We start from the raw sequence: 21,344 nt of genomic DNA on the forward strand, positions 1-21,344 counted from the left end.
TGTCTGAGGGAGTGATGGCAGACAATGGTCAAAGATGGTTCCCAAAACCCTCTGAATGGGGACACTGTTGGTGGTAGCATTCATTCAAAGTGAGTTTCAGTGTATTGTCCTCCCCAATCAGTAGATCAGAATAGAGTTTGCTGGTGGCTGCCAAAAGGTTAGCAATGCTGATGAAAGGGGTTTCCCATTATTCACTGCTCTTACAGAACTCCCCTTTTGTGCTAGTCAGCCCATCATTTCACTATGGAGGTCCGGATCTGCGGCTGGCTGCTCTCTCAAAATGACCAATTCATGTGAATGCAAAATGCAGTAGTAGTGCAACCTAAAATTGAAGGTTTTCTTTGCTAAGAACAGGAGAGTTGGGGCAATTTTTGGCCATGCCAAATTTTAATGATATACCATCATGACAGCTTTGACCCACAGCTAACACTAATACTACAGTTTGATTTCCTTACCCTTGCTGGGGCATCGTGGGAGGTCCAAAGCCAAAATTAGCTAAATAAAGCACACAACATGTTGAAAGCAAGCAAGCAATAAATAATATACAAAATTATATAGGTCTACATAGGTTCCTTAATGCAGAACAAAAAACAAATGGGGGGAGGGCGGGAGGAAGGATGAGGGGGGAAAGCAAAGGTCAAATAAACCTTCCCCTATTGATATACTGTAACACACATAATATTTTGTTGACCCCAACCCCCAGATCTCACTGCCCTTCAATTAATCAATTCAAAGTATCGCTTGTGCCAACACATCCACACTTTCTACATTACATCAAGGGAGTTCATGATTTTTTTGATGTTTTAAATTGTTTCTATTAGAAGTGTTGTAAGAGAAAAAAGGCCCACCCAAAGTGCAAATGAAATATTAAAAGTTAAAGTAGTTCCTACTCCTTTGTTAGTATACAGCCACAGTGAAGGATGCTCAAATGGGCTTTGCTTAAAACACTTTTCTTTAAAATTAATCTATTGTGCATGTATGGTTGAAAAAGCTATACATTTAAGTAAAAAATACAGGCTAGGTCTTAGCTAAACAAAAACTTTCCTGGAGTTGTATGTACAGAAGTCAAACTTTGGATGCTACAGATTTGAATGACAAAATAGTTATACCCATTCTACACTAAAGGCATGTCTATACATCACCATATGGTGACATTGCTACAGTGCTGTGGTTTTGTACTTCCTTTTGGAAGTACTAAAGCACGGTATAGTACAGGTGGTTAATGCGCCATGCTCACGGCGCACAGTTAGATTTTGCTGCTACGTCACCATAGCAGTGTGCTATATTGGGGAAGCACATTGCTACAGCAATGTAGTTTGTGGTCACATGCAGACCCACGTGATTGCTACATTACCATAGCATGCCATACAGCTACACTGCCGTAGGAGGACGTGCAGACACACCCTAAAGGTCTTTCACTGACAACCTAAGATAAGGGAAAAGGACAACATTGTCTATGTACAAACATGGATATTTTAACACTCCATACCTATATTTGGTGCCAGAGTATATTAACCTTCAGGATAAGTGGCAATCTTTAAAGTAAACTATTACTTTTCTATAGGAAATTCTTTATGGAAAATGATACTGCACTTACCAACTCAAGGCATTCTCAGTATAGGGGAGAACTGTTAGCAATAGAGGAACATACACTGAACATACACTTAATCTTGGCCCAATTCCTGAACACAACCAAATTTTTGTTAAGATAGAAGAATGAAGATCCTTTAAAACTCTGCATATTTTTACCTACTTATCCCTTTTTCTTTCCTCACCAAGCCTGCCATCCACAAGACTATGAAGTCTTACAGTGTCTACCAATACTGTTCTAAGTAATGGCCTGTGGTTGGTACACATAATGCATTCTTCAGTAGCTGCCACCCTGTACTTGGACTCTCCATATGTGATCACTATTAGGCTGCTTTCCAACGGAGAGATAAGTAAAGTGACCCTCACTTAACTTTTCTTAAAAATCTGAAGCTGCAGTGGTTTCTCTCCTGTTGTTGAATCATTCTTTCTGACATACACTGCATACTCAGTACTCCTGAAAGAGGGATTCATGGCTACTAGGTCTACAATAGCATCAAATACAGCAGAAGACTTTCCAGAGACAAATCTGCTAGAGGCCCTAGGGGAGGAAGCTGACTGAGGAAGTGAGATCCCGATCTCTGCAAAGAAAGTTGGGGAACCTATGAACTCAAAATGTTCACAGAGGACTTGTTTTCACAGGAAAACAAGTTTGTTTGTTTGTTTTTACATGTTAGCTAACTCATGTAAAAATTCTGGTACTAGATTGCATTCTACCTATTGGGCATTTAAGTACAATTCCATTCATTCCTATTCAAGTCCCTGAAAGTTCATTAATGTATCTATTTTTTCTAATATGTCATCATCTGGTCCTTAAGACTGAGTCACAAAGAAGCAATGAGAAGATGGAGGCCCACACATTTTTTGTATTAGCAGTTTTTCAGGAACTCAATCAGGGTGGAATAGGAATACACACAGGCACTTTAAGGCTATACACAGACATTCAGTTTCTCTTGGGAGAGTCACCACTGCTCTCCCAGGAGAAACCACAAGATGTTTAGAATGTTTCTCCCACAGGAAAAATGGATGCTCCAAGAGAAAATAATTTAGGAAGAACAAGGGTTAAATCATTCATGGGAGAGTTTCTTCTGGGAGATCAAATGCCTGTAAACATTTTTTTCTTAGAGAAGCAACATCACAGTCCTTGAGCATCCCAGAGTGCTTTCCTCTTCCCCCCCACCCTCCCCAAAACACAGAGACACACAGAGACTCCAGCTGAGCAGGGAGCAAAACACATCCCCTTTACAGTCACACATTATGCTTCTGGGAGACAGAATCTACTTCTTGGTAGTCTGGGTCAGCTCTTGAGGGCCCTTTGCATTGCTGCCATTCTGTATCCAGACAGACTGAGGGAGCCTGCAGAGCAGGACAATATGTGTGACTAGGACACCCCCTGGCTGCACAGTGTCAGCACTGCAAACTCTCTGCTCTTTAGGGGCTCAGCATTCAAATATCTGTTCAGCTGTCTTTGAGAATAAGCCTGAGAGAATTCTTTTAGATCATTTGAACATATTTATGCATCTTAAGTCTACTTATGATCCCAAAAAGTAAAATAAAATCTAGCTTCTAATGCAGATGACACAAATTGTAATTTTACTTGCCCGTTGTTTATGAAGTCCATAATTTACTTCCATTTGACTAGTATACGTTAAAAATACAAACTTCCCTTATCTATATTGGGCTTTTAACACGTTAGTTAATCTGTGTTTACATGCACCTGTTTTTCTACCGCAGACATGGAAAAGATGGATTTATGGTACCAGGGGACATCTGGGTGAGAGAGAAAATCTAAGAGGATGAAAGGGGTTCTGTTGCACAGTAAGAAATGAATGGATGTAGAGTGATGGCACTCTGAAGCTGGCACTTTGTCTTGTTGTAGTGGTGATGGTCTTGGGGATAACACAGTTGCTCCAATAAAAGATATTATCAAACAAACTTTCTTCTCATAAGAAGAAGGAAGACATAACTATTAGGGGTATCACATAGTATGTATACATTTTTAAAAAATAAAGAAAAAATATTAGATAATGGGGAGAAGTACCAAGTTATTTATGAAACTAATCACTCAAAACATCAAATTATTCTTGACTTAATCACTGTTTAGAGAGATCTATGGTCAGGATCTCTCTAACCTGTTACTGCTATGACCATAAGCAGTACAACCTGTACTGGTCAACGCCAAGTGCTGGGTGGTGGTTAATTAACCTGGCAACCTCAGGAAGCACCAATGGCGTCAGGCAGCTGAGCGCCTGAGGAGAATAGTGGAACTCTTAATGGAGGAAATGCCCTCAAAAGGCATAGGAGCATAATCGCTCAGTGATTTTGTCAATGGCACCCACGCAGGGCACACTGGAATCTTCAGCTGTGGTTGACAACCAATCTAGAAGTGGAGCCCCAAAAGGCAGACAGATGGAAGACTTCCTCTGCACTGGCAACTCCTGCAGTGTAGCTGGTTTCAAACATATTGACTCCCACCCTTCCTTTGGACCAAACCAGTGTAGCCAAGAGGGGTATGCCGATACATGAGCAAAGCAGCATCACAATATCAACTGCCCAGGCTACTGCAGTCACATCACATGGACAGGACACCCCATCCTTGGTGGCAGCATGGACGCAACACAGAAGGTGGTAGTTATGGGTTACAAGCACTCACTTGACTAACATAGAGGAGGGTGGCATGGGTCACCTTTGACAGCAGGAGGAATCATAGCATTCCACTGGTCAGCTACTACTTGCCATAATGCAGGGAAGCCCATGGACAGTTAGGTGCTGACCTGCCATAGTCTGTCTGCCTAATTGAGTGCATGGGGCTAATCCAAGAGCCAAAAAGCAGATGGAAACCTTGCACTTAGCGAAAATGAGAAACCAAGAACTATCCGGTTTGGAAGCTAGAATGTCAGGACCATGAGTCCTGGCCTGACAGACTATGGTGACCTACAGTACGTAAACAGCATATGGAAGTCAGTCTTGATTAACCGCAAGCTGTACAAAATCAGCGTTGACATTGCAGCACTCCAGGACCCAAGACATGAAGATGCTGGTTCTATTCACAAGGCCAATTATACCTTCTTTTGCCAAGGTAAAAGTGCTGAAGAAAACTGTCTGCATGGCATCGGTTTCATTATGAACAACAAAGTGGTAATACTTATAAAAACACCCACTGGGAAGTCACACCACATTATCTGTCCGCTGCTTCCCGGGGGCCCGCATCCGAGACATTGCGGAGAGGATCCCGCAGCTCCTCCGGCCCACAGACCACTACCCCATGCTCCTTATTCATGTGGGCACCAATGACACGGCTCGGAGCACCCCCAGCCAGGTCATGAGGCGCTACAGGGAGTTGGGAGTGGAGCTTAGGGGTCTGGGAGCTCAGGTGGTGTTTTCGTCGATCCTCCCAGTCTCCGGCTATGGGCTGAGGAGGGAGAGGAGGATCAACGCGGTGAACCAAAGACTGAGGTGCTGGTGTTATCGGGAAGGATTTGGCTTCCATGACCACAGCCCGCTCTTTGGAGAGAGAGGCAGCAAGCTGCTGGGAAGAGATGGCCTCCACCTCTCTCCCCTGCGGAGGAGGCTCTTCTCAGCCAGGCTGGCTGACCTGCTCCACCGGGCTTTAAACTAAGCCTGCTGGGGGATGGGGGGACTACTGCCACTGCTGGCCCGCTGAACAGCCCTTGCAAAGCCAGCGGACCAAGCCACTTAAGGGGACACTTAAGGGAGCCCACCCCTGCCCCAGCCCTGGCACAATCTGTGGGCAAGGCAAGAGCCCCCAAGGGCACACTTGCCTGCCTGTACGCTAATGCCAGGAGCCTGGGCAACAAGCAGGATGAGCTCGTCCTCCTGCTCAGTGCAAAGAAATATGATGTCATTGGGATAACGGAGACCTGGTAGGACTCCACCCATGACTGGACCATGGGTATAGAGGGCTATACCCTATACAGGAGGGATCGTGTTGACAAAAGGAGCGGGGGTATAGCTCTCTATGTGAAGGAAAGCTACATGTCCCTGCAAGCTGATGTTGGCGACCGGCATGGACAGCTAGAGACCCTCTGGGTAAAAATTCGTGGGGAATTCGGCACAGGGGACACAACGGTGGGAGTCTACTACAGACCTCCCACTCAAAGTCCCGAGCTTGACCAGGAGTTCGCCCGGGAACTGACGGAGGCCGCCTGCTCCAGGACCTTGGTTGTCATGGGTGACTTCAATTACCCGGACATCTCGTGGGAAGATCACTCAGCTAAATCTGAGGGGGCGCAAAGCTTTCTCTCATGCGTGGATGACCTCTACCTGACTCGAGAAGTCTATGGGCCAACGAGAGGCAAAGCGCTGCTTGACCTGGTACTGGCTACGGGGGACGACCTAATCGGCGACCTAGTGATTGATGGGAAGTTGGGTGACAGCGACCATGAGCTGATCACCTTCACCATCCGCCATAAAGCTGGCAAGTCAGTCAGCAACACAGAAGTCCTTGACTTCAGAAAAGCCGACTTTGATAAGCTCAAGAGGCTAGTCAGTCAGGCCCTCAGGGACCATGACCCCAGGGAGATGGGAGTTCAAGAAGAGTGGTTGCTTCTCAAGGAAGCGATCCTCAGTGCACAAGCTAAATCTATTCCAACACGGAGGAAAGGCAGCAAGAAGGCACAGCAGCCCCCCTGGCTCTCCAGAGACCTAGCGGACCTACTGTGGCTAAAAAGGAAAGCCTACAAAGGATGGAGGACAGGATTCACCTCCAAGGAGGATTACTCCGCGCTGGTCTGGTCCTGCAGGGATCAAACCAGGAAAGCCAAGGCTGCAACTGAACTCCAACTAGCTTCAGGCATCAAGGACAACAAAAAGTCCTTTTTCAGGTATGTGGGGAGCCGGAGGAAAAGCAAGGGCAATGTTGGACCCCTGCTAAACCAGATGGGCCAACTGACAACTGACGCCCAGGAAAAAGCCGACCTATTAAATAGGTACTTTGCGTCAGTCTTTCATCAGTCACACGGGATGCCCATGCCTGCTATGGGACAGGGAAATCTGGGTGAGGGGGATCCCCTACCCTCCATCAATGCTGACCTCATGAAGGAACACCTTGAGAAGCTGGATACCTTCAAGTCAGCCGGCCCTGATAATCTGCACCCCAGGGTACTCAAGGAGCTGGCGAGCGTCATAGCCCAGCCCCTGGCACGGATCTTTGAAAACTCCTGGCACTCTGGTGTAGTGCCCGAAGACTGGAAGAAGGCCAATGTGGTGCCGATCTTCAAGAAAGGGAGGAGAGTGGATCCGGCTAACTACAGGCCCATTAGGCTGACTTCTATCCTGGGGAAGATCTTAGAAAAGTTTATTAAGGAGGCTATCCTTGAGGGACTGGCCCAGGCTAACATCCTAAGGGATAGCCAGCACGGGTTTGTTGCGGGTAGGTCTTGTTTGACCAATCTCATTTCCTTCTACGACCAGGTGACCTATCACCTGGATGAGGGAGAAGAGATTGATGTCATATATCTTGACTTCAAAAAAGCTTTTGATCTGGTATCCCATGATCACCTCTTGGCCAAACTGCCCAGTTGTGGCCTTGGCTCCACCACGATCCACTGGCTGGGAAATTGGCTTCGTGGTCGGACCCAGAGGGTTGTGATTGATGGCAGTCACTCATCGTGGTGCCCTGTGACCAGTGGGGTCCCTCAAGGCTCTGTCCTGGGACCCATACTGTTCAACATCTTCATTAACTATGTGGACATTGGAGTCAGGAGTGGACTGGCCAAGTTCGCCAATGACACCAAACTTTGGGGCAAATTATCCATGCCAGAAGATAGGCGGGTGATCCAGGCTGACCTGGACAAGCTCAGCAAATGGGCAGACAAGAACCTCATGGTGTTTAACACCGATAAATGCAAGGTTCTCCACCTTGGGAGAAAAACCTGCAGCATCCTTATAGGCTCGGCAGTGCTATGTTGGTTAGCACTACAGAAGAAAAAGACTTGGGGGTCATCATTGACCACAAGATGAACATGAGCCTGCAATGCGATGCTGCAGCTAGTAAAGTGACCAAAATGCTGGCTTGCATCCATAGATGCTTCTCGAGCAAATCCCGGGACGTCATTCTCCCCTTGTACTTGGCCTTGGTGAGGTCGCAGCTGGAGTACTGAGTCCAGTTTTGGGCTCCACAATTCAAAAAGGATGTAGAGAAGCTTGAGAGAGTCCAGAGGAGAGCCACGCGCATGATCAGAGGTCAGGAAAACAGATCTTACGATGACAGGCTGAGAGCCATGGGACTCTTTAGCCTGGAAAAGCACAGGCTCAGGGGTGATCTGATGGCCACCTATAAGTTTATTCAGGGGTGACCACCAGGATCTGGGGGAACATCTGTTCACCAGAGCACCCCAAGGGATGACGAGGTCGAACGGTCACAAACTCCTGCAAGACCGTTTCAGGCTGGACATAAGGAAGAATTTCTTTACTGTCCGAGCCCACAAGGTCTGGAACAGTCTGCCAGCGGAGGTGGTTCAAGCACCTACATTGAACACCTTCAAGAGCAAATTGGATGCTTATCTTGCTGGGATCCTATGACCCCAGCTGACTTCCTGCCCTTTGGGCAGGGGGCTGGACTCGATGATCTCCCGAGGTCCCTTCCAGCCCTAATGTCCATGAAATCTATGAAATCTCAGTTAGGGTTTAGATGACCATCAGCTTTGCAAACATAATCAGTGCTTATGCACCAACACTTAACTCCTAAGGAGAAGGATAAATTTTATGACACTCTGCACCAAGTTGTCAAAGAACTACCATCAAATGAGTGACTATTTCTCCTGAGAGACTTCAGTGCAAGAGTTAGAGCAGACAATGATTCATGGCCAAATTGCTTAAGACATTCTTAAAGTCCCAGTTAGGCTCCGGAGCAGTGAGAGATGCGCAGGTGAAAGCCCGCTGTGCCCCTGCTTCCCCAAAGCCCCCCAGAGCCCTCCCAGCAGCCGCAGAGCCCCCCACTGACCCCCAGCACAGCCAGAGGAAAGTGGGACCCGTGGTGGGAGGGGGTTAACTCCTTAGTAAGTGGGAGGAGGTGGCTGAGTGGAGCTGGACTGGGTCTAGCCCCGCACAAGCCTCTACTACACCCAGCCCCCCAGGGAACCACACAACTGGAGCCGCGCGAACAGGCTGCACAAACAGGCATGCTTGTCTGCCAGCAAGTGGGTTAGCGTGGAGTTCGCGCAGGAGGGTGCGTGGGAGGGCCTGAGACCCTGCCTGCGAACCCCCCAGGGTAGACAGTCCCAGCCGTAGCCAGCCCACCAGAGGCATGACACAGATGGGCACGCGCCATATCTTGAGGGTCCCCTCAGGCTCTGTGGTTCCACCCCCCGGCACCTCAGAGATGGTCACCCAGGTGGAGCCCAGGATTCCGGGCTTCACACAGATGGAGCCTCTGACTCTTGGCTGCAGGGGCTGCCTGTCCCTTTTTTAGTCTCTGGGGCCCGGGAGCATGGCCACCTCCCCTTGTGGGGTCTGCTTCCTTTTGGGGTCTCTGGCATGCCAGCTGGAGGAGCTCCAGGCCAGAGTCCAGAGACTGCGTGCCATCAGGGACTATGAGCAGGAGACAGATTCCTACTGCCAGGACCTTCTCCCCTGGGAGCCGGAGGGTAGACCATGGTCTCCCTCCGGGACAAAGGAGGACTCCAGGATCTCCCACTCTGTGCAGACAGGGGCATGGACCAAGGTGGTCAAGGGACCTAAGGCCCACCGCACCAAGGCCCCTGCCCCGCCAGAGCTTAGCAACAGGTAAGCACCTCTTGCTGCTCCAGCAGAGCCTGCTGAGTTGCCAGCTCCTGCAGACAACACAGGCTCAACTGCAGCTACCGCCCCTGCTCTCCCCAAGACAAAACATAAAGTGTTTGTTGTGGAGACTACATCCTGAAGGGGACTGACGGGGCAATCTGCAGCCCCGACCCCTTAACCTGGGAAGTCTGCTGTTTCCCAGGGGCCCACATCCAGGACATTGTGGAGAGGATCCCTAAGCTCCTACAGACCACTATCCCATGCTCCTTATTCATGTGGCCACCAATAACATGGCTCGGAGCACTCCTCGCTGGGTCACAAGGAGCTACAGGGATTTGGGAGTGGGACTAAAGGGTCTGGGGGCACAGGTGGTGTTCTCTTCAATCCTCCCAGTCTTGGGGTATGGGCTGAGGAGGAAGAGGAGGATCCACATAGTTAACCAATGACTGCGGCACTGGTGTCATCGGGAAGGCTTTGGCTTCCATGATCACACCCCGCTGTTTGGCGAGAGAGGCAGCGAGCTGCTGGGAAGAGATGGCCTCCACCTCTCTCCCCTGGGGAGGAGGCTCTTCTCAGCCAGACTGGTTGACTTGCTCCACTGGGCTTTAAACTAAGCCCGCTGGGGGATGGGGGGGCTACTGCCACTGCTGGCCCACTGAGCAACCCTTGCAAAGCCAGCAGGCCAAGGCACTTAAGGGATCCCACCCCTGACCCAGCCCTGGTACAATCTGTGGGCAAGGCAAGAGCCCCCAAGGGGACACTTGCCTGCCTGTACACAAATCCCAGGAGCTTGGGGAATAAGCAGGAGGAGCTTGTCCTCCTGCTCAATGCAAATAATTATGATGTCATAAGATTAACGGAGATCTGGTGGGACTCCACCCATGACTGGACCATGGGTATAGATGGCTATACCCCATACAGGAGGGATCGTGTAGATAAAAGGGGTGGGGGTGTAGCTCTCTCTGTTAAGGAAAACTAAGTGTCCCTGCAAGCTGATACTGGCGACCAGAGTGGGCACCTGGAGACTCTGGGTTAAAATCCGTGGGGAACATGGCACAGGGGACACAACGGTGGGAGCCTACTACAGACCTCCCGCCCAAAGTCCTGAGCTTGACCAGGAGTTCACCTGGGAATTGGCTGAGGTCACATGCTCCAGGACCATGGTTGTCATGGGTGACTTCAATTACCCGGACATCTTGTGGTACAATCACTCAGCAAAATCCAAGCGGTTGCAAAGCTTCCTCTCATGTGTGAATGACCTCTACTACACTAAAGAAGTCTATGGGCCAATGAGAGGCAAAGCGCTGCTCAACCTGGTACTGGGGATGACCTAATCAGCAACCTAGTGATCGGTGGGAAGCTGGGTGACAGCGACCATAAGCTGATCACCTTCACCATCTGCCGTAAAGCTGGCAAGTCAGTCAGCAACACTGAAGTGCTTGACTTCAGGAAAGCCGACTTTGATAAGCTCAAGGAGGCTTGTCAGTCAGGCCGTCAGGGACCATGACCCCAGGGAGAGGGGAGTTCAAGAAGAATAGTTGCTCCTCAAGGAAGCGATCCTCAATGTACAAGCTTAGTCTATTCCATCTTGGAGGAAAGGTAGCAAGAGGACACAGCAGCCCCACTGGCTCTCCAGAGACATAGCAGACTTCCTGAGGCTAAAAGAAAGGCATACAAAGGATGGAGGATGGGATTCACCTCCAAGGAGGATTATTCTGCTCTGCTCTGGTCCTGCAGGGATCAAACCAGGAAAGCCAAGGCTGCAACTGAACTCCAACTAGCTTCGAGCATCAAGGACAACAAAAAGTCCTTTTTCAGTTGTGTGGGGAGCCGGAGGAAAAGCAAGGGCAACATTGGACCTCTGCTGAACCAGATGGGGCAACTGAAAACTGATGCTCAGGAAAAAGCCAACCTATTAAATGGGTACTTTGCGTCAGTCTTTCATCAGTCCAATGGGATGTCCATGCCCGCTACGGGACAGGGAGGTCTGGGTGAGGGAGATCCCCTGCCCTCCATTAATGCTGACCTTGTGAAGGAACACCTTGAGAAGCTGGATAGTATCAAGTCAGCTGGCCCTGACAATCTACACCCCAGGGTACTCAAGGAGCTGGCGAGCGTCATAGCCCAGCCTCTGGCATGGATCTTTGAAAACTCCTGGCACTCTGGTGTAGTGCCCGAAGACTGGAAGAAGGCCAATGTGGTGCCTATCTTCAAGAAAGGGAGAAAAGTGGATCTGGCTAACTATAGGCCCATTAGCCTGACTTCTATCCTGGGGAAGATCTTAGAAAAGTTTATTAAAGAGGCCATCCTTAATGGACTGGCTGAGGCTAACATCCTAAGGGATAGCCAGCACAGGTTTGTTGTGGGTAGGTCTTGCTTGACCAATCTCATTTCCTTCTATGACCAGATGACCTATCACCTGGACAAGGGAGAAGAGATTGATGTCATATATCTTGACTTCAAAAAAGCCTTCGATCTGGTATCCCATGATCACCTCTTGGCAAAACTGGCCAATTGCGGCCTTGGGTCCACCATGATCCTCTGGCTAGGAAATTGGCTCTGTGGTCGGACTCAGAGGGTAGTAATTGATGGAAGTCACTTGTCATGGTGTCCTGTGACCAGTGGGGTCCCCCAAAGCTCTGTCCTTGGACCCATACTGTAGTACTATGGAAGAAAGAGACTTGGGGGTCATCATTGACCACAAGATGAACATGAGCCTGCAATGCGATGCTGCAGCTAGTAAAGTGACCAAAACGCTGGCTTGCATCCATAGATGCTTCTCAAGCAAATCCTGGGATGTCATTCTCCCCTTGTACTTGGCCTTGGTGAGGCCGCAGCTGGAGTACTGAGTCCAGTTTTGGGCTTCACAATTCAAAAAGGATGTGGAGAAGCTTGAGAGAGTCCAGAGGAGAGCCATGCGCATGATCAGAGGTCAGGAAAACAGATCTTACGATGACAGGCTGAGAGCCATGGGACTCTTTAGCCTGGAAAAGCACAGGCTCCAGGGTGATCTGATGGCTACCTATAAGTTTATCAGTGGTGACCACCAGTATTTGGGAGAACATTTGTTCACCAGAGCGCCCCAAGGGATGATGAGGTTGAACAGTTATAAACTAGTGCAAGACCATTTCAGGCTGGACATAAGGAAGAATTTCTTTACTGTCTGAGCCCCCAAGGTCTGGAACAGCCTGCCAGCGGAGGTGGTTCAAGCACCTACACTGAACACCTTCAAGAGGAAACTGGATGCTTATCTTGCTGGGATCCTATGACCCCAGCTAACTTCCTGCCCTTTGGGCGGGGGGCTGGACTCAATGATCTTCTGAGGTCCCTTCCAGCTCTAATTTCTAGGAATCTATGAATTTATGAATTCTGGCATTGGTAAGATGAATGAAAATTGTCAACAAATTCTTGACTTTTGAATCCAAAATCAACTGTGCATTACCAATTTATATTTTGCTGGAAATGATCACCACAAAGTGTCATGGCAACATCCATGATCAGGCCACTAGCACCAAATACACCTTGTTATCGTTAGGAGGAAAGAGCTACTTTCAGTGCAGAAGACCCTCATGTTCCACGGTGCTGATTGTGACACCAACCACTCCCTGATCATTAACAAAGGGAAAATTAAAGCAAAGAAACTGCGTAGAGCAAAATCTAGGAGCAAGTCCAAAATCAATACTACTAACACCAAGAACCAAAGGAAATGCCAAAAGTTTGTGAAGGTTTTCAAGCTCAGCATGTGTGGAAAATCACTATCAAAGAAGGCAGAGGAAATTTGGGAAGGTTTAACAACTGCAATCCATGAAACAGCTAAAGCTACATTTGCGGAAAAGAGACCATCCAATAGGGACTGGTTTGAGTAGAATGCAGAACTGTTACCTCTCATTAACATCAAGAACACAGCCTATCTGGAACACAACAAGGAACTGACTGAGAGCACCAAAGCAAGATTTTGACAAGCAAAAAAATGAGGTACAGAGAGCAACCAGATGCTGTGCAAATCAGTACTGGATTATGCTCTGTGATGAGACAGACAACCTCAGACACAGGAAACCTTAAAGTCATGTATGATGGTCTTAAGAACACTCTAGGCCCTACTGTCAACAAGGTTGCCCCTCTCAAGTCATGCAGTGGTGAAGCCATTACAGATGGAAGCTAGCAGATACCCAGAGCTATACTCACAAGAAGGAAATGTCACCAATGAATCCCTGGACCAAATATCAACTCTACAGGTCACGCCAGAGTTAGACATGGAGCATACTGTACAAGAGTTAAGCAAGGCTATTGCTTCATAATCAAGTGGCAAGACTCCTGGAAAAGATGGCATCCCAGCAGAAATTCTGAAGTGCAGGAAAGAAAGCCTATTACCACATCTTCATCACCTGCTACTCAAATGCTGGAAAGAGGGTGAGATACCACAAGACATGTGTGATGCAAACATCATCACTCTGTATAAAAATACAGATGTGGGCGACCACAACAACTATAGAGGTATCTTGCTACTAAGTACAGCAGGAAAAGGTTTCAGAAGGGTCATGTTGGTGTGCCTACAACAGTGGGTAAGTCATGTCTACCTTGAATTTCAGTGCAGATTCAAGGCTGGAAGATCAACTACAGACATGATATTTTCCCTATGGCAACTTCAAGAAAAGTCCAGAGAGCAAAACCAACCACTGTACATCGCTTTCATGGATCTAACTAAAGCATCTGACACCATCAACAAAGCAGGTTTATTTGCAGTCCTAGAAAAGACAGGATGCCCATCAATCCTGTTGTGTTATACATTCCTTCCACAACATGAAATGAACTGTCCAGTTTGATGGGTCTACTTCAGATAGCTTTGAGATGAAAAGTAGAGTGAAGCAAATATCTGTGCTTACCCCTACACTCTTTAGAATCTTCTTCTCACTACTCCTGAACTGCATGTTTATGAATTCTGGCATTGGTAAGATGAATGAAAATTGTCAACAAATTCTTGACTTTTGAATCCAAAATCAACTGTGCATTACCAACAACGGTGGAGTGTACCTGCAGACAAATTCAGAAGGAAAACTCTTCAACCTGTCACAACTTAAGGCAAAGACTAAAGTTAGAAAGGTGCTTATCAGGGAGCTTCTATTCACTGATGATGCTACCCTTATAGCTTATGACAAAGACCTACTACAAGAACTCATGGATTGCTTTTCAAGAGCTTGCCATGCATTTACTCTCATCATCAGCATGAAGAAAACTCTTGTGCTAGGACAAGGAGTTCCACAAGATCCATCAATTACTTTTGATGAGAACCAGCTAAAAGTAGTCCAGAAGTTCAGCTACCTAGGCTCCACAGTGATCACCAACCTCCCACTGGATGAAGAACTTAATGTTCACATTGGAAAGGCTGCCACTGCCTTCAGCAGACTAACTAAAAGAGCATGGAACAGCTCAAAGCTTACCACCAAGACCAAAAAGCTTGCATACTCAGCATTCATGTATGGCGGGGAAACATGGACAACTTATGCACATCAAGAGAAAAGGTTAAAGAGCTTCCACCTATGCTGTTTATGCCACATACTCAATTTCAAAAGGCAAGATAAAGTTACGGAGAGGTTCTTCAAAGTCAAATTTACCAAGTGTGACAGCCCTACTCAAACAGAGATGACTGCACTGGCTAAGCCATCTGAGCAGATTGGAAGATGGACATATACCCAAGGACATATTATATGGGGAAATGTTGGAGCGAATAAGAACAGGACATCTCAAACTTCACTCCAAAGACGCATACAAATGAGATATGAATGTATCTGGATTTGATCTTGACCAATAGGAAACCTTGGCAAGCGATTAGAACTAGTGGCATCACTGTCTGCACCGCAGTATTATGGTCCACAACAGGAACTGCCTGCAACAGCTTGAAAAGAGTCTGCAGGAAGCAAGGAACTCCCGAACCACTGAATCATGATGCACACACTTACCGCTACTGCCACAGATCATATAAACCTCAGATTAGACAATTCAGTCACATGAGACACTGCAAGTCATCTATACCATAGGCTGCAATATCTACCGTCTCTTGCAGATGAAAGGATGCCAGAGAGATTCCTAAAAAGCTATTTGCAGCACAACCTTTATTTCAAAGATAACATTACAAAAAAGTCTTATTTAAAAAGAGAAACTTCTAGGCTCTATTTCTCTTGGAAGAAGAATCATTATATTGAGAGTTCAAACTGCTACTGTATTCCAGTGCTTCCCTTTTGTGTATATTTTTGACAAAATACGTATGCATGAATTGTCTTTTCTTGGGATTGAAAATAGCTGCCTCTGTTACAGACTTATAACTGCTAAGTAAATTGCTTGCAAATATTCTTAACATTGTTCAATATATGCTGAAAAATGAATTGATCATCAAAATGAGTCTACATTGTTAATCTGTTACAGAGCATGGCATTACGAATAGTTATGGCAACTGCTGGATAAATATTATATTATCTCTTAGTAGTTCAGTATGGTGTGCCTATTATGAGATTCAAACACCAGGGGTAAAAATACATCTGAAGGTCAGCACTATTCCTTTTATTTAAGTTTGTTTAGACCAACGAAAATGATTACTTTTAAAATGGAGTGGCTATCATGTTTCAAAAATCCACTTTTTTCCTATTCTATGCAAGTCTTCAGTGATTCCAGAGACATTCCCCAGTCTTTTACATTTCTTAAAGAATATGCATCACAAACTGATCTTTAATGTGAACCACAAAAAAATTATTAACTTTTTTGCAAAGTGTATTATTTTAATTTGTATTACTGCTGTATCTGAAGTGGAAGAAAACTCTATAATCAGTATGCTATACATGAATGGTATCTAACAATGGAACCAAAATCTCAGTGTTCCCAGAGGGTAACCTTTTGGGATAGGTTTTATAAATTACTAAGGAGAAGAGGAGAATGAGAGAGGCTGGTAGAATCTAATACATACCTATCAAGTACATAACCAAGAGCCTTATGTCGTATTCCTGAGTAAACCGATGGGCTTGTTTCCCAAGCAATTAAATTGGAAGCATCATGGAAAAGATGAATGTTTACCAAGTCAAAGGCACTATGACAAAAAAGGAAAAAAATAAAATGACTCAGGATAAAAGAAAAAACATTAGTAGCAAGCAGCGGAACATTCAACATTCTAGCACAACATTTAATATATTCTTTATTATGTCATCTTGCGTTTACTCAGATAGCTGTGCAAATTATCCTTGCATTGCAGGTAGGCTTCTATTTAAAGCTTCTATATTATACAAAAATGAAACGATTTTGGTCAATTATAGCTCACAGAAATAAAAACATTACCCTCTAGCAAACAAATACAGTAAGCGGACACTTGCACATATGGATAAACAATAATAATTTTACAAGCAGTAGTAATATATAGCAAATAATCCACCTTACAGTTAAAAAGTAAACAACCAACAAGTAAAGAAGAATTTTACAGCCCCTAAGACTAAAATATTGAAACCAAACCATAATGACTTTCCATCAGTCCTTGCATGAAGGATGGATAAAACTACGGCTGCTAACCCACGTCCTTTTTTTCAAGCTTGGCAGGGGATAGGGTTCTCCAACCTCTGTGTTTCACACACAAGAACCATTTACTCTTTATTATGCTCATGGATTGACAACTTAGATAAATAAAATCAATGCTACTTGCAGCCATTACAATATCAGGGTATTCCCCGCTTCCAAATGGCGTATTAGCATCTTTTGCTGTTTTGGTCCTGGATAGCTTCAAGCTTCAGCAACTTTAAGGATCAGTCAGACAAAAGAATTCCCAACAGTGCATGAGCAAACAAGGTTCTTTGCGTGAATCTGATATCTTTTATTAGACCAAATTAAATAGTTGGAAAACAATTATTAAGCAAGCTTTTGGGTTCAAAAACCCTTCGTCAGGCTAAGGAAGTTTCAGCAGTTGGTGTGTGCTCTTCCTGGATGGAATGAAAAGTAAAGCAGCCAGAGGCTGGGCTGGTCTGCATACAAGACAGGTAGTCAGTGAGAGTATGGACTGAGAAGTCAATGGGTGAGAGACAGGGGGATGAATAGTGAAGAGATACCTAGGAAGTCAGATGTCAGGCAGGTTATAATGTGTCATAAATCCAATGTCTATATTTAGTCCATGATTTTTAGTATCCAGGAGGTTGATGAAGTGGAGTTCATAGGCTCGTCTCTGGGAAGTGCGTTGTAAATTTCCTTTGAGGATCAGGACTGAGAGATTGGAGAGTGGTTTTCTCGTGAGAAACATGCCCCCACAGGTAATTGGGTATTCCTGTCTTTGATAGATTTCCGGTGTGCGTTCATTCTGGTGCGCAGTTGTTGTTTGGTCTCTCCTACGTATTTTCCATCTGGGCATTTGGTGCATTGGATGAGATACTAAAAATCGTGGACTAAATATACACATAGGATTTATGACACATAACCTGCCTGACATCTTCAGGGCAGTTCAGGGCAGGTTCTCAGGCAGGCTACCATGCAACAACCAGGGGTCCATTCTCTTTCACTGAGAATTTCAGAAGGTTTAGTTTTTGTTCCAAATTGGAACAAAGTCAAACTTCAAAGTACTTGTGGCAGGACACTATGTGTGCCTGCCACTTCAAGGGCCTGGAGCTGGCAGCTGCCAGGTGCCTGATGAGGGCAGCCATTTTGGATCTGGGGCTGCCCATATGAAAAGGGCAGTTCTGCTGCTGGAAGCCATGTAACAACACTGCCTGGCTGGGGGTGCTGCTAGTATTATCTGGAGGTAAGGGAGGAGCAGTAGGGGAAGGAGAAGCTCCTGGTCCTGGGTACGAACTAAAACTGCACCCTGCCGGGAGTGGGTGGCCTGGTGGGGCTCCCAGTGGTGCAGGAGCCCCCAGGAAATGCCAAGCTAGTTACCACCCTGGTGGAAGGGGGGTTGGGGTGCCTTAACCCCTAGCCCTCACTACTGGGTGGGTTACCCCTTGTTAGGGAGGGCCCAGGGGATGGACCCTCGAAAAATGAGAGAAGGGCTATAGACTCAGGCCTGTCTGAGCTTCCCCTGAGTGGCCCATGCTGGGGGCAGGACCGGAAGGGTCGAAGGGCCAGGGGCCCACCCCAAGGGATGCCCAAGAGCTGAGGGTCTGGGGTCCCGACTGGCCTGGAGGTGGGCCAGGGCTAGATGAGCCAAATGTCTCAGTGGGGGGACCACATCCAAAGGGTAACCAGGTCAGGGAGCTTTGCTGCCCAGTATGATGGTGGAAGAGGCGCTTGAGCAAGAGGAATCCAAGTGGGGTTCAATAGGAGGATTCTGGGGCCCACTGTGGGGGCTGGAGATTAAAGGAACATCGAGATGCCATCTGCAAGGCTTGGGCTGCGGTGTGGAGGAGGAAAGGAGTCACATATAGCGTCCCCTGGCATCGGGGCAGAAAATGGGAGGCCTCCTGCTTAATTACACCTTTAATTAATATCAAGGCGTGGTGGGAGAGAATGTGGGCGGTTGTCCCAGGAACAAATGGGCAGGCCGCCAGGAAAGCAGCCCCGAGCAGGCCCCCTGTTACAGTACTGAAATACTGTGAAATAGAATGATCTTTTTCTGCCTAGCTCTCTGAACAGTGACTGAATAATCTTGCTTTTGTTAACCCCTCCCTGACAATCCACCCTTATGGATTGTTACAGTTATAATCTAAGTCCAATCTATTCTTAAGCTGCTGGAAGTTTTAACTGTATTTGGCTACATGCCTGTACAGGACCTTCGGCACTTTGAAGAACACTGTAGCATAAATAGTAGTAAAGATACTCTGACAATATTTCTCTTGTGCTAGTACATTTTGCCTACATGACTTCCCTTGTATTTTCAACTGTACCACATATTCATTTTTTTACTTGCTCTGTTACTATGTGCATTTGCCTTTGTGGGCAGAATCTTAATTACAGTGCTTCCTTGTACCTGGAAGAGACCAACCTGTTTAGTCTACATGGCTCCTTTTCTCTTACTTGCTATGTGTCCTTGAGGACCAACTACATAAAGGAGCAAGCCAGAGATTCCAGCTGCAAAAAAGCTCAAGCTAGGAGCTCTAGATATTCAGAGATATTTCTATGGTCTTGATTACACTTTCTCTGCCATAGCTATTTAAATCAAATCTAACTCAGTTTCACTGCACATCTGCAACCTCCCTGCATCACTTTCCTTTCCTTTCCTTTCACTTTTTGCACCCTCCCCTGAAAGAGGTGTCATTTGCTGCTGTCGTACCATTCACTCTTATTGTTTATTATATACTTTCCTCAAAGCTGTCTCTGACCTATTTAGATTGTACACTGTTGGGACCAGTGACTGTATCTACTCCATTCATACAGTGTGCAGAGTGATCCCCATTCTTTGTTAAGTCTTAGTAGCTATCAAAACAAATATTCTTATTACTGGTAATATTAATGAACATAAGTATGCAGTCTTGCTGATGCCAAAGAATTACATGGGTATAATTAACTGAAAATTTAAATATCCTGATGAAATGGAACAATCCTCTAATCAACAGGCAAATTTCTGACTAGCTATGTTCAGAAAAGGAAGTATCCAAAACTCATTTGGTGTACAAACTTGTCCATATGCAGGAGCCAAGTAACAGCATCTTATTTCCCAGTGGAGGTACTTTCACAGCTTTAAAATCTGGAACACTATAAACCAGTGCAAACTATGTAATAGAGAAGATAAATTACTAAATTAGAGGACTCCTTTGTTATGGGAAAGTATATGTGAGGTAAGTTTAAACAGTCTGTTTTCACATCCAAAAGAAAGCCTCATTTAAGGAGTGACCAAAAAAGTACGCTGTCACTCAAAGAAAGGAACGTATGATGAAGAGTAAGAAAATGAAACTGTAGCAGCACTAAAAAATTGCTGGATATCCCCAAGCTATGGTCTATTCATGTGGTTTAAAATCCTTGACTCTGAACAGGCTACAGCACTGACCCTTTCCTTGGGCTCTCTAGCATTCTTCTAATACCCTGCCAGATCGTCAGAGAGATGGGATCCTTTAGCCCAATTGCCCTAGACCTCTGGGATAAGTGCTGACTCTACAGAGATTCCAGTTGATTAAGCACACCTTTCCAGGAGATCCACTTTGTAAGTATTTCGCCTTCAGGGATCTGTGACAGCAGAAGTAGACCAAAGGGATCCAAGGCCACCTGGTCTTTACTTTAACTAGCACTTGATATAAAGATCTAGACAAAGCAATAAAAGGCCTACTCTCATTTTTCTGCTTCATCATCTTTCCTGAATACTCTTTGGGATTATAACAGAGTCTTCTAAGGATTTTAGGATCCCCCACTCTTTCACATGGCTTCTGATGAAGTAAGCCCAATGCTTATGAAAGCTTATGCTATATTTACCTGATTTAGTTGATTGAAGAGGTATAAATCTACCCTGCCTTCTGCCTGCTTTCAGACTAACAGAACTAACTAACCCTCTCTTCTCTTCTAACCACAGCATGTCTCTGATTTCTTTTCTTTCTCCCCTTTTATGGTTGGTAAGAGACCCTGTAATAACCTTCAGTCCCGTTTGTCAAGTGAATGTCAGACCAGCCCCACCAGATGATTTAAGTCCCCCACCAGATAATGCATTACTCACTAATCCCATGGAGTTCCGACATGAAAACTGGTTTCCCCTGGATGGCAGCTATCTCTTTCCCAAAGTACATTCCATTTGAACGGACTAGCATCAAACTTTAATGACTCCCTACTGTAATTCCTTTGCCATGTACTTCTGTGTGCTGCTTCCGTGCATTTTAGCTTAATATGGAAAGAAAAGACAGCAAAGCAGGCAAGCAAGCTACACATTCAAAATGGAGCTTTCATTCTGACAGATGTGCAGTGTGTCCTCAACATCCAACAGAATTCATAAACTGTACATAGAGACAAAAATATACAGACTATTGAGAGGCCGCCCGACGGACCTTGTCAAAAGGCACTTTATTTTTCTCTGGTCAGAAAGAGGTATATTTTGCTGAATGTGATCTAAGAATTGAAAGTGGTATTTGTTCATT

General features: G+C 46.0%; 1 protein-coding gene across 4 annotated transcripts in view; it reads right to left on the bottom strand.

The window, feature by feature from the left end:
• INPP5A (inositol polyphosphate-5-phosphatase A) overlaps positions 1-21,344 on the bottom strand; it is a 624,592-nt gene that overhangs the window by 135,991 nt on the left and 467,257 nt on the right. For all 4 annotated transcript variants that reach the window (XM_090057772.1, XM_090057771.1, XM_090057773.1 and 1 more), the window contains exon 8: positions 16,286-16,405. In XM_090057772.1, coding sequence (XP_089913898.1) covers positions 16,286-16,405 — 120 coding nt within the window. The remainder of the gene's footprint in view (positions 1-16,285; positions 16,406-21,344) is intronic.

The sequence above is a fragment of the Crocodylus siamensis genome, chromosome 7 (assembly GCF_052110815.1).
Source record: "Crocodylus siamensis isolate JL-2025a chromosome 7, ASM5211081v1, whole genome shotgun sequence".
NCBI lineage: Eukaryota > Metazoa > Chordata > Crocodylia > Crocodylidae > Crocodylus > Crocodylus siamensis.